The sequence below is a fragment of the Neoarius graeffei genome, chromosome 4 (genome assembly GCF_027579695.1).
Source record: "Neoarius graeffei isolate fNeoGra1 chromosome 4, fNeoGra1.pri, whole genome shotgun sequence".
Classification (NCBI taxonomy): Eukaryota; Metazoa; Chordata; class Actinopteri; order Siluriformes; family Ariidae; genus Neoarius; species Neoarius graeffei.
Genome location: NC_083572.1, coordinates 59888674 through 59901395, shown reverse-complemented (window position 1 = coordinate 59901395; position 12722 = coordinate 59888674). Strand labels below are relative to the sequence as shown.

The 12722-nt window shown below is 40.1% G+C and overlaps 1 protein-coding gene across 2 annotated transcripts in view; it reads left to right on the top strand.

The window, feature by feature from the left end:
• Window positions 1-4011: 4011 nt before the first annotated feature.
• The window catches only part of LOC132885105 (immunoglobulin-like and fibronectin type III domain-containing protein 1), a 62843-nt gene continuing 54132 nt past the window's right edge, over window positions 4012-12722 (top strand). For both annotated transcript variants that reach the window (XR_009654548.1, XM_060919423.1), the window contains exons 1-2: window positions 4012-4097; window positions 5436-5502. Coding sequence is in view for 1 of the 2 variants with exons in the window: in XM_060919423.1 (XP_060775406.1) it covers window positions 5490-5502 (13 nt within the window). In the remaining variant the exon portion in view is untranslated. The remainder of the gene's footprint in view (window positions 4098-5435; window positions 5503-12722) is intronic.

Sequence of the window (12722 nt, the reverse complement as noted above, 5' to 3'; positions counted from 1 at the left end):
ATGATATAGCTGCAACAGGTCATTAAAGTAGATGCAACAGGTCATTAAAACGTTTACTTTTGGCACAGGAAACTCTGATGTGTGATGTCGCAGCAATACTTGTTTCTTGCACATGCTAAATTAAAAGGAACAATAGGATTGCAAAAGTGAAATTCTTCACTATCAATCCTATTGTTTTAGCTAGGATTTTAGATTTGTGCTAAATCACTTTAGATTTGTGCAAAAGGACTTTAGATTTGTGCTAAAAGTATTGTGCAAAAATTCTTTTTTGCTAAATGACCGGATTCTGACCTGAATCCCAATGAAAACCTGTGGTGTGAGCTTAAGAGGACAGTGCACAAGAGAGGGCCTTGAACCCTGGATGATATGGAGACATTCTGTAAAGAGGAATGTTCTCAGATGCCCTGCTCTGTATTCTCCAACCTGTTATAGGATACCCAAATGTTATAGGAGAAGACTTAGTGCTGTTTTACTGGCAAAGGGAGGTTATAGAAAATATTAAATCCAGGGGTGCCAATAACACATTTTTGGGTGCCAGAATTCAGAGACATCTCAGTGTGTAAAGGGCAAGGTCAAAAACCATTATTAAATGCGCATGACCTTCGAGCCTTCAGGCAGCACTGCCTGAGAAACCATCAGTTAATGTGACAAATATATAGCCACATGGGCTTGGGAGTACTTCAGAAAACCACTGTGAAAACCACTGTCACTGAACAGTCTTTTGCTGCATCCAGAAATGCAACCTGAAACTGTATTACACAAGGAGAAAGCCATTCATCAATTCTGTGCAGAAATGCTGCCGATTTCTCTGGGTCTGTACTCATCTCAGATGGACTGAAAGACAGTGGAAATGTGTGCTGTGGTCAGATGAGTCCACATTTCAGAATGTTTTTAGGAATACTGGACGTCAAGTTCTATGTGCCAAAGGTAAACCCGACCATCCAGTTTGTTATCAGAGAAAGGTGCAAAAGCCAGCATCTGTGATGGTATGGGGTGCATCAGTGCCCACAGCATGGGTGAGTTGCATTGATTGGGGCATATATTGGGATTTTAGAGAGACATCTTCATCAGCATGTCTTCCTGGGAAGTCCATGCTTATTTCAGCAGGACAATGCCAGGCCTCATTCTGCACAGGCTAAAACAGCATGGCTTCATAGACATAGAGTGCATGTGCTTGACTGGCCTGCTGCCAGTCCCGATCTGTCTCCTACTGAGAATGTATTGCATATCATAAAGATGATAATCAGACAATGGCGACCACACACTGGTGAGCAGCTGAAGTCTTGTATCAAGCAAGAATGGACAAAAATTCCAATTTCAAAAATGCAACAATTAGTATCCCCAGATCTCATACAATTAAAAAATGTTGTTAAAAGGAAAGGTTATGTCATACAATAATAATACTGCTTCTGCCCCAACTTTTCTGAGAGTGTTGCAGGTATCAAATTCTAACTTCATTTATATTTACAAAATACAATTAAGTTGGTCAATAAAACAATTGAAAATATATTCTTTGTCCTTTTGTCAGTTAAATAAAGGTTCACATGAATTAGCAAATCACAGATTTTTGTTTTAAATACATTTTGGAAAATATACCAACTTTTATGGAAATGGGGTTAGTAATTATTTCTAGATGAGGGATTTGTTTTTTCTCTGAATAACTTTATTTTAATTAAGGCTGGATTTTTTTTCTCAGTTTTTGAGTGTGAGATGAAGTGACTTCACCAAAAGGTGAATTTTTTCTAAACTTTTCAAAGGATGTCAATAAACATGGAGGGCATTGTACACAACATAGGATATCAGCAATTATGTATCCATTCATTATACTGTATGTAACCACTTATCTTGTGCAGGGTCATGGGCAAGCTGGAGCCTATCTCAGCTGACTATGGGCAAGAGGTAGGGTACACCCTGGACAAGTCACCAGATCATTGCAGGGCTGACACATAGAGACAAACAACAATTCACACTCACACCTACGGTCAATTTAGAGCCACCAATTAGCCTAACCTGCATGTCTTTGTACTATAGAGGAAACTGGAGCACCCAGAGGAAACCCACGTAGACACAGGGAGAACATGCAAACTCCACACAGAAAGGCTTCTTTTGGCCACTGGGCTCGAACCCAGAACCTTATTGCTGTGAGGCAAGAGTGCTAACCACTACACCATTGTGCTGCCCCAGCAATTATGCAGTGTCTTGCAAAAATATTAATCCCCCTTGGTGTTTGTCCTCTTTTTGTCGCATGACAAGCTGGAATTAAAATGGATTTTTAGGGGGTTAGCACCATTTGATTTACACAAAATGTCTACCACTTTAAAAGTGCAAATATTTATTGTTGTTGTTTTGGGGGGTTGTGTTTATGACACAAACAATAATTAAGATGAAAAAAAAAACAGAAATCTGGAGTATGCATAGGTATTCACCCCCAAAGTCAATACTTTGTAAAACCACATTTTGCTGCAATTACAGTCGCAAGTCTCTTGGGGTATGTCTCTATTTTATATTATAGATAGATAGATAGATAGATAGATAGATAGATAGATAGATAGATAGATAGATAGATAGATAGATAGATAGATAGATAGATCTTCTTCTTCTTTTCAAAATCATACTCCTAAATTCCTCAAATATCAATGCATGTGTATGGCTTATTCAGGATAATGAACAATGTCTCCTCTTTTATTAATGAGTCTCGAATAATTTACAAGTTTGGACAGTTTCATTATTTATACAGCAGTTGTCTACAGTGGTCAGATGTCAAATACACAACAAACATGATACGTTATTCCACTGCCCAATATTTCTTGCGATATTTAGATTTTATTGTCCTGCCAAGCTCAAAGGTGGTTTTCACAAATAGAACACAGAGGATGCTGATGTTTTAATAGAAAGCTGTCAGGGTAACACCTGTTGATGTGAAATACAACCCTGTTAGAAGTGAAATGCCAAAAACAGCCCATAAGCATTGCTTTACAGTGTGAGATCTACAACCATTTCAACATTCAAGGTTTCTGTGCAGATTCCAGTAATTGTTTGTACAAGTGTTTTATATCAAACACTCCATGGGTGTGAGTGAAAAAAAAATCCTCACATCTAAAAGTGTTTCAGATATCCTTCAGTTATCTCATAAACATGAACCGCAATCGATCATATTACAAGGCATTACTTTGCTGTAAATGGGACATCTTATCCAGTGCAATTGGAATCACAACAGTCAGAAACTGAATATAGCATGTGAATACATGACACAGAGATGAGGTTATCAACCTCATAATACTAACAGTGAAGACCTGTAGAGCTTTTTATTGAGTTTAGTCTGTGCTTCAGTTACTCTTAAATGTTTAGTGGATAGTAAACTCCTCCACTAGTAAGTTTAGATAAGTCTGCTTATATGTCTACAATTTCTGCATTTTTACTATTTCCACTATTTGAGAATAATAATGAAGACACAGTCACTATGAAATAGTACAAAACAATACATTATGCAGTGACCAAGAAAATCAATGTGCATCAAATCCAAATCAAATCTATTTTCACCTTAAAGGCTTCTCTGAGCTTTTCCCAGTAAATTTCTCCCACTAAATTCTGAATTATTAAATTCATTATTATTAAATTCTGCATTTCTGAACAAGCCAGAAATACATCTTAAATTAGAAATAAATTAACTTTGTTTACATTGTCTTTGAAACAGGTTTTAACCATAAGCTCTCATCAAAATGTCTTTAATGCACTAGAAAATATATATTAAATCTTGTCTGTCCAAACTTCCACCTGGTAGTGTGTATAATTTCAACAGCACAGGATGTGACCATGTTCTCTTTCAAGTGGGAAAAAGGAAAATATATCATATGCACCATGTCACCATATCATCTTCAATTTTGATCTCATGTTTTAATTATGACATATGAATAGACCATGTGCAGTACCTCCTCCTTAATGTCAACCTCACTCAAATAAAAGCCATAAACACCCATGACAGCTGACTGACTTTGCTACCTATGGGGTTACTTATTCAGTCTACCAATATTTAGTGCTGTAAAAGGAGCAATTTCACTAAACTCCAGGAATCAAAACCGCGGTTCAAGGATTTTAAGGTAAGCGCTACGGTTCTCATCTACAAGTGTGTATCTTGGAAACTTCCCAGATGACCTAATCACATTTTCTGATCAAAAGTTTACAAATTTATCATTCATACATTTCATAAAAAGGGTTTTTATGCAGATTTGAACATTAATGGATGAGGCATTGAAAAATGAATCAGGATATCTAACATACACCAGGAGGAACTTAATACCTACAGCAAAGAGCAAAAAATAGAATAAGGGTGCTGATGTGTGTTTAGTATAAAAACTATACACTTTCCCAAATAATTCTCTTTTTTTTAAACTGGAGTAAGACTTGAGTGAATTGAACAAACAGCGCATGGAGATCATCCTTCACATCATTGTATTTTTCTGTGTTTTCTGTGTATTAATTTTTGGTCAGGCTATTTATAGCAAGAACTGAAATGCATGTTGTTGAGGTACAATTATCATGAATGAACGTTTGCATGATTTCATTTGGGTTCATTCAGTCACTAGAAATATATTCATATAAAATACATCAAGGAGTCTAAAAAGGTTGTCTGTGGTAAGCAAAGGTCTCAGTGTTCTGTTTGTTTGTTTGTTATTTCTCCTGTAGCAGAGCTGTTATGGCTGCCAGCATATCCTTCATCGTTTTATAAGAAATGTGACCTATCAAAAGCAGAGCCGAAATAGCTGCTGATGCATAGAGAATGATCTCATAACTGTAGAATGCCATGAAAATCTTCATCAGTTTCATATTACTACATATGCAGCATAAGTCACTTCAAAATATCTTTATTGGTTAATTTTTGTTGTTGCTGTTGTTTCTTTTTGGAGGTCACAGCCTAAAAGTAAGGTCTTTTCTGAAAGTAGATAGGTACTGTAACACCTATTATACAATAAAACTCCCCAATGAATCTTGTAAAAGCAATTTGGAAAACATTCAAAAAGAATAAAAAAGTAATCGTTTAAATTAGCAACACTCTGCTGACAGCATGATTAAATCATGATTTATAAAAAGTATTTCAACATGATTCCTTCAGAAGAAAGATGGCTTGGTTTTATTATGTGAATGAGAGGGGTTCGATCAAACGTGCATGTAGTCATTGGCTAAATAAGGCTCTCTGCTTCCCTGCCATCATCACACAAGCCTCTTTGGTACTCAGAGACACTGACAATCTTACTGGAATTGCAACTGCTAGGATGCAATGTTATACATGAATGCAGATATTATTTCAGGAAATAAATATTCAGGAGAAAATGTGTTTTCAATGCTGATTTAACTAAATGTGTAAATATGTAAGGAGATACTCCTTATTACTATGGTATATTTTCATGATCTAATTACAGTACCTTTTTTATTTTCAGAACCAAGTCAACTTTTTAAACTGCGAAATAGAAAAGCACAATAAGATTGTAGAAATGTCTGCAGGGGGTAAGTCATTTTTTGTTATTTTCTTTTTTTATACTTAGCATTATGTAAACTACAGCCAGAGGTGGGTAGAGTAGCCAAAAATTGTACTCAAGTAAAAGTATTGTTACTTTAGAATAATATTACTCAAGTAAAAATAAAAAGTAGTCATCCAATTAATTACTTGAGTAAGAGTAAAAAGTACTAAGTGAAAAAACTACTCAAGTACTGAGTAACTGCTGAGTAACTTCTTTGTTTATTGATCAGGATGTCATAACAGGCAGAGATTTCATATATATTTCACACATATAAACTGTGTGTGTGTAGTTCTGTGTATTAACAATAACAACAAGAAGCTCAAGGCAGTCTGCACATAAACCATAACGCTGTGTGCGTGTGTGTGTGTGTGCATGTGCGCACGCGCGCATGCATGTTCACTCCATGAAGTGACTGTTCAGCTTTAACAGCAGCTGGCTCTCAATTTTGCACTGTGAAGCTGTGATCTTTTAGCCGTGAACAGGAAAACAATAATAAATTAAATATTAATTAATTAAATCTTTACAAAGTAACAGAATAACAAAACAATAGGTAGAGGTTACAAAGAAAAAGAAGAAAAAGGCAGTCTGCACATAAACCATAACACTGTGTGTGTGCGCGTGCATGTTCACTCCGTGAAGTGACTGTTCAGCTTCAACAGCAGCTGAACATCACACGTAATACAGTGGTGCTTGAAAGTTTGTGAACCCTTTAGAATTTTCTATATTTCTGCATAAATATGACCTAAAACAACATCAGATTTTCACACAAGTCCTAAAAGTAGATAAAGAGAACCCAGTTAAACAAATGAAACAAAAATATTATACTTGGTCATTTATTTATTGAGGAAAATGATCCAATATTACATATCTGTGAGTGGCAAAAGTATGTGAACCTCTAGGATTAGCAGTTAATTTGAAGGTGAAATTAGAGTCAGGTGTTTTCAATCAATGGGATGACAATCAGGTGTCAGTGGGCACCCTGTTTTTTGTTTAAAGAACAGGGATCTATCAAAGTCCGATCTTCACAAGTGTATCATGGCACGAACAAAGGAGATTTCTGAGGACCTCAGAAAAAGCATTGTTGATGCTCATCAGGCTGGAAAAGGTTACAAAACCATTTCTAATGAGTTTGGACTCCACCAATCCACAGTCAGACAGACTGTGTACAAATGGAGGAAATTCAAGACCATAGTGGTCGACCAACAAAGATCACTCCAAGAGCAAGGCGTGTAATAGTCAGCGAGGTCACAAAGGACCCCAGGGTAACTTCTAAGCAACTGAAGGCCTCTCTCACATTGGCTAATGTTAATGTTCATGAGTCCACCATCAGGAGAACACTGAACAACAATGGTGTGTATGGCAGGGTTGCAAGGAGAAAGCCACTGCTCTCCAAAGAGAACATTGCTGCTCATCTGCAGTTTGCTAAAGATCATGTGGACAAGCCAGAAGGCTATTGGAAAAATGTTTTGTGGATGGATGAGACCAAAATATAACTTTTTGGTTTAAATGAGAAGCATTATGTTTGGAGAAAGGAAAACACTGCATTCCAGCATAAGAACCTTATCCCATCTGTGAAACATGGTGGTGGTAGTATCATGGTTTGGGCCTGTTTTGCTGCATCTGGGCCAGGACAGCTTGCCATCATTGATGGAACAATGAATTCTGAATTATACCAGCGAATTCTAATGGAAAATGTCAGGACATCTGTCCATGAACTGAATCTCAAGAGAAAGTGAGTCATGCAGCAAGACAATGACCCTAAGCACACAAGTCGTTCTACCAAAGAATGGTTAAAGAAGAATAAAGTTAATGTTTTGGAATGGCCAAGTCAAAGTCCTGACCTTAATCCAATGGAAATGTTGTGGAAGGACCTGAAGCAAGCAGTTCATGTGAGGAAACCCACCAGCGTCCCAGAGTTGAAGCTGTTCTGTACGGAGGAATGGGCTAAAATTCCTCCAAGCCGGTGTGCAGGACTGATCAACAGTTACCACAAACGTTTAGTTGCAGTTATTGCTGCACAAGGGGGTCAGACCAGATACTGAAAGCAAAGGTTCACATACTTTTGCCACTCACAGATATGTAATATTGGATCATTTTCTTCAATAAATAAATGACCAAGTTTCATATTTCTGTCTCATTTGTTTAACTGGATTCTCTTTATCTACTTTTAGGACTTGTGTGAAAATCTGATGATGTTTTAGGTCATATTTATGCAGAAATATAGAAAATTCTAAAGGGTTCACAAACTTTCAAGCACCACTGTATCTCCTCGTACGAAAAAGACTGGAAATAATCCTGTAAGATGCGATCAACGATGTTAATCCTTTCATCTCCCAAAAAGTTGTTTACTGGATCCATCTCGCAGAGGAGTTAGCAAGTGGAAGTAACAAGCAAAAAGGTTGCTAACTAGCTGCCAGTGCCCAGCTTGGCTGGGTGGTGGTGGGGATTGCTAGCAAGCGGTCAAGTTAACAAGCTAATGCCCTGCCTTTTATGAACAAGCACTTGTAGACAAATAATAAAACAAATCTCACAGAAAAAAACACCTAAAGTCTTCACAAATTCCTCTAATCCACAACAGTAGCTTGAAAAATGGAGATTTCACAAACGATATGTTAGGCGTTTTGTTATTTAGCAAGTTTTCACCAGTCTTCCATTCCCAGTTTTTGACCATAGCCATGTACAACTGCACTGAAAAAAATTAAACATTGGCTCAAATTAAAAAAATTGAGGTAATCGATCACACCTAATATTGTAGTGTTATACAATATAAATAATTCATTTGATTTGACCTGAAATATTTAACTTCATGTAAACCAATTTCTGATGGTTGAACCAAAGCAATTATTTCAGATTTTCCTAAATTAAAATAAATAAATTGCTTTTTTTTTAAAGATTTTTTTGGGGCTTTTTTCACCTTTATTTGATAGGACAGTGTAGAGACAGGAAATGAGCTGGAGAGAGACGGGGAGGGATCGGGAAATGACCTCGGGTCAGAATCGAACCCGGGTCCCCGGATTTATGGCATGGCCCCTTAGTCGACTGAGCCACAATAAAAAAAAAATAGTTTGCTCCCATATTCAAAAGTTGTTTAAATGAATTAAAAATATTCAGGTTTAACAAAGATTATTTATAAATAATCTTTGTTAAACCTGAATATTTTTAATTCATTTAAACAACTTTTGAATATGGGAGCAAACTATTTTTTTTTTTTTTATTCACTGGAATGAAAACAAATACATTAAATGAACAACAGCTTTGTTTCACTTTTTTCAGTGTGTAACGCTATTGAGGAGCTGACATTAGGCGAGCAACCTTATTTTCATGAGCATTTTTTGGTTTCACATCAATAAAAAGTGATTGTTAGGAAGATTTTTTGTAGTTTTATTTCTTGGTTCTCTGGTGTGTGTGTGTGTGTGTGTGTGTGTTGGAAAGACTGTCAGTCAAGTTACGCATGTTCACGTGCCCCAGTGCTGATATCGATTATTCATGTTCCCGGGCACCTCTCCTGCCGTTTTCAGTGTAGTTTTGAGTGCCGCGTGATGAAGCAGTTCCCTGTTTAAGATCCTTGTGTGTGCATAATTGACCAGAAAAACCACACACACACACACACACATACTATTGCAACAGATATGTTAAGATAATATCCACCTAGATAAATATAAATACAGAATAGAGGAAGATTTATTTGGAAATTGAACACCTTGTACCCCGTGCTGTGCTGTATTGTGCATTTGAAGACAAGTAAATCTTGGTTTGCATATCCAGTTGTCCTGTGTTCTGACCAACACACCAAGGAGACACCCATATCTCATTCCTAATACAGTCCATCTTTCAGTACCTGAGCCACACCCACTCAACAAAGATCCTTCGAGCCGGACATTGGTGTTAGCCTTGGACAGAGGTGTATTTTGAAGATATGCAGCCATACTCATCACATCCCGAAGCTGTCAGGCCAAAGCGTCAGATCCATCCACCTGGTTATCTTCAAGAATATGATCTGAGCGATGGCCGAAGACACTCCCTCCCCTCAGTCCTTCATCCTACACTACAACACCAGCCAGCACAGGGTACTGAAGAGAGGCTACACTATATGCCAGAAGAGAGAGCACCAATGGGGACTTTGCCTCCGACAAGAGATAGAACACCTTACAGTCAGTGTGAGCTGTTGCCTGTACCAATCGATGATGGGTTGCACCCAGTGCTTGAGCACAGCATGGACCTGCTGCTGCCTGTTTCAGGTCCCCATAGTCCTCCTCTACTGCAGCCTAGTGGTCAACCACCCATGTCCCCCTACCACGAATCATGGGAAAGATCGCAACCACAGACACTGCATGTGTCAACCAGCCAGTATGGTGACCAGCCACATAGTGAGCATATAGAGCCACATCCTGAGCATCCTGTATCCAGAAATATCTCACCGTTACCTTATCATTCATCTCAGATCCCTCATTCCACTCCAGCTTCACAGCCTCTTGCACCTTCTCAGCTCAACAGCCACCGCTCAACGCAGTCATCTAAGACAACTGGGGCACAGCCTCATCATCCTTCCTCCCCTCCACAGAGTCCTCGGGGAGAACCTTCAGATAGAGACCAGATGTTGAGTGACTTCTTTGAGAAAATGATGCCTGAGCTGAAGATAGTGAAAGACCAAGTTGCAGCCCTAACGCGCAGTAAACCTCCACCGCAATCAGTTAATATTCCCTTTTATGGAGGCTCCTCAGCAAAGCAAGCTCCTTATTCTCACCAGCCTCACCAGCCTTCTACTCATCTACCTTATAGCCTTCAGCCAAGTCAGCCTTACTTTGCTGGTTATTCTCAGCCACAGGTTCCACCATCCAGACCTGCTTATGCTCAACAGCCATTGTTTGCACCGCAGCCTCAATACCCACCACGAAGGCCCAGAGTTCCTGTACAACACCTTATGTACCCAGCGAACCAAGAGCAAACCTATAGGGGTCCTAAAGCAACAATACCTGACTTTGTCACAAAAGATCCTGGTGAGTTCATTTGTTTAAAGAGAGCTCTTGAAAACCTTCTGCCTCCTGACTCTACGGAGTTATTCAGATACCAAATCCTCTTGGATCACTTGAAGCTCGAGGAAGCACATCTGGTAGCAGATTCCTTCATGAACTCCCCCTTTCCTTACTCTGACACCATGGCTGCGTTGACTGAGAGATATGGTCAACCCCATAAGCTAGCGCTCAAGAAAATCGCCAGTGTAATGGATTCAGCAGATGTCAGAAGGGGAGATACCAAGGCCTTTGAGAGATTTGCCTTGGAAATTAGAGCTCTTGTTGCCATGCTTGCTACTTTGGGTCCAGACGGTGATGTAGAGTTAAGATGTGGATCCCATGTGGAGCGCCGCTTGAGCAAGCTACCAATAGAAATGAGGTCAGAGTTCCGTCGCCAGATGGGTCAAGGCCCTGGAACTGTGTTCACTCTCACTGACCTGTCAGAGTGGCTACATTATGAGGCATGGTGTCAAGACTCAGCCACAATGACTATCGGCAAAGGGCAGAAAACAGCTCAAAAGCCTGATCGCAGGCGAGAAGGGAAGTCCACAACTCGCTCAGCTACCATACTGCATGGAGCCAATGAAGTTCCCACGCAGCCATCAGCTGACTCCTCAAATAAGACAGCTGACTTAGCCCAGAGGAAAGCTACCTCACCGGCTTTCTGTCCATACTGTAACAGTAGCGAACACTACTTCAGTCAATGTACAGTGTTCAAAGCCTTCACCAAAGATCAGATGGCTAATTGGATAAAAGCTAATTATAGATGCTGGCGGTGTGCACGCAATCACCAGGCTGCACAGTGCACACTAAAGAAGCTGTGCAGTATCTGTAAGGGAAGACACCTTCAGATCCTGCATGAGGTCAATACCAAAGATGCCAGCCCTAAAGAATCTTCAAGCCGGTCAAAGTCAGCCACTGAAACCCTGTACAGCCTACAGACAGCAAAAGAGTCCTCCTTAAGGTCACTAGAGTTCTGATTCGCTATCAAGGGAAAACTCTCGACACCTATGCAGTGCTCGATGATTGATCAGAGCAAACCATCTTGCTCGCAGCTGCAGCATTGAAGCTAGGCATACAAGGCTCAGAAGAGAATTTGACATTGAAAACCATACGTCAAGATGTGCAAACTCTTAGTGGTTCCTCTGTCTCCTTCCAGCTGTCTCCTGCGAACCAGCCTAAAAGACATTCCAAATCAAAGCAGCCTTTACTGCTGAGCGCCTTGGACTTGCTGACCATTCATATCCTGCCACCCTTCTGAGCAAGTATAAGCATCTTCAACACCTACCTCTGCAGCCCTTTGAACATGCATCACCCCTGCTACTCATTGGTGCTGACCACCCTCATTTGATAACGCCCATCACACCTGTTCGTCTAGGACCACCAGGTGGGCCAGCTGCCGTACAGACCCGGCTTGGATGGGTACTACAGGGTCCAGCTCGTCTTCTCCAAACAGTTACAGTCACAACAGTGTCTTTCCCTTTCCCTGAGTCCTGCAGAAGTGGAACTCAAAAGAGATGTAGAGCGCCTGTGGCAACTTGATGTCCTGCCTTACCATTGTGAGAAACAGGCCACGCGGTCGAGAGAAGATCAAGATGCCATTTGCTGTTTGGAGACCAAGACAACCAGAGTAGAGGTGGATGGAGTCCTTCGTTATGCCACACCACTGCTACATAAAGCCAACAGTCCCCGCTTCCAGGCCCCCAAGGAAGCTGTCATGCCTAGCCTCAGGAGCATGGAAAAATGTCTGGCTAAAGACCCTGGCAAAGCAGAGATATACAATGCAGAGGTCAAGAGATTAGTGGATGCTAATGTTGTGACCAAATTGGCCTCCGAGAACACCCCACAGGGGAAAGCTGGTACATTCCCCACTTCATTGTCAACCACAATGGCAAAGATCGAATAGTGTTTAACTGTTCCTTCAGACACAAAGGTCTCAACCTCAATGAAGGCCTGCTGCCTGGTCCAACCCTTAGTCCCTCACTCCTGGGCGTTCTCCTTCGATTCAGGCAGCATAGTGTGGCCATCAGTGGAGACATATGAGGAATGTTTCACCAAGTATTGATCCTGCCTGAAGACAAACCTCTGTTGCGCTTCCTATGGCGTGATATGAGGAGAGATGACCCACCTGACATTTACGAGTGGCAAGTGTTACCCTTCGGGACAACTTGTCATCCTTGTTGTGCCACCTTTG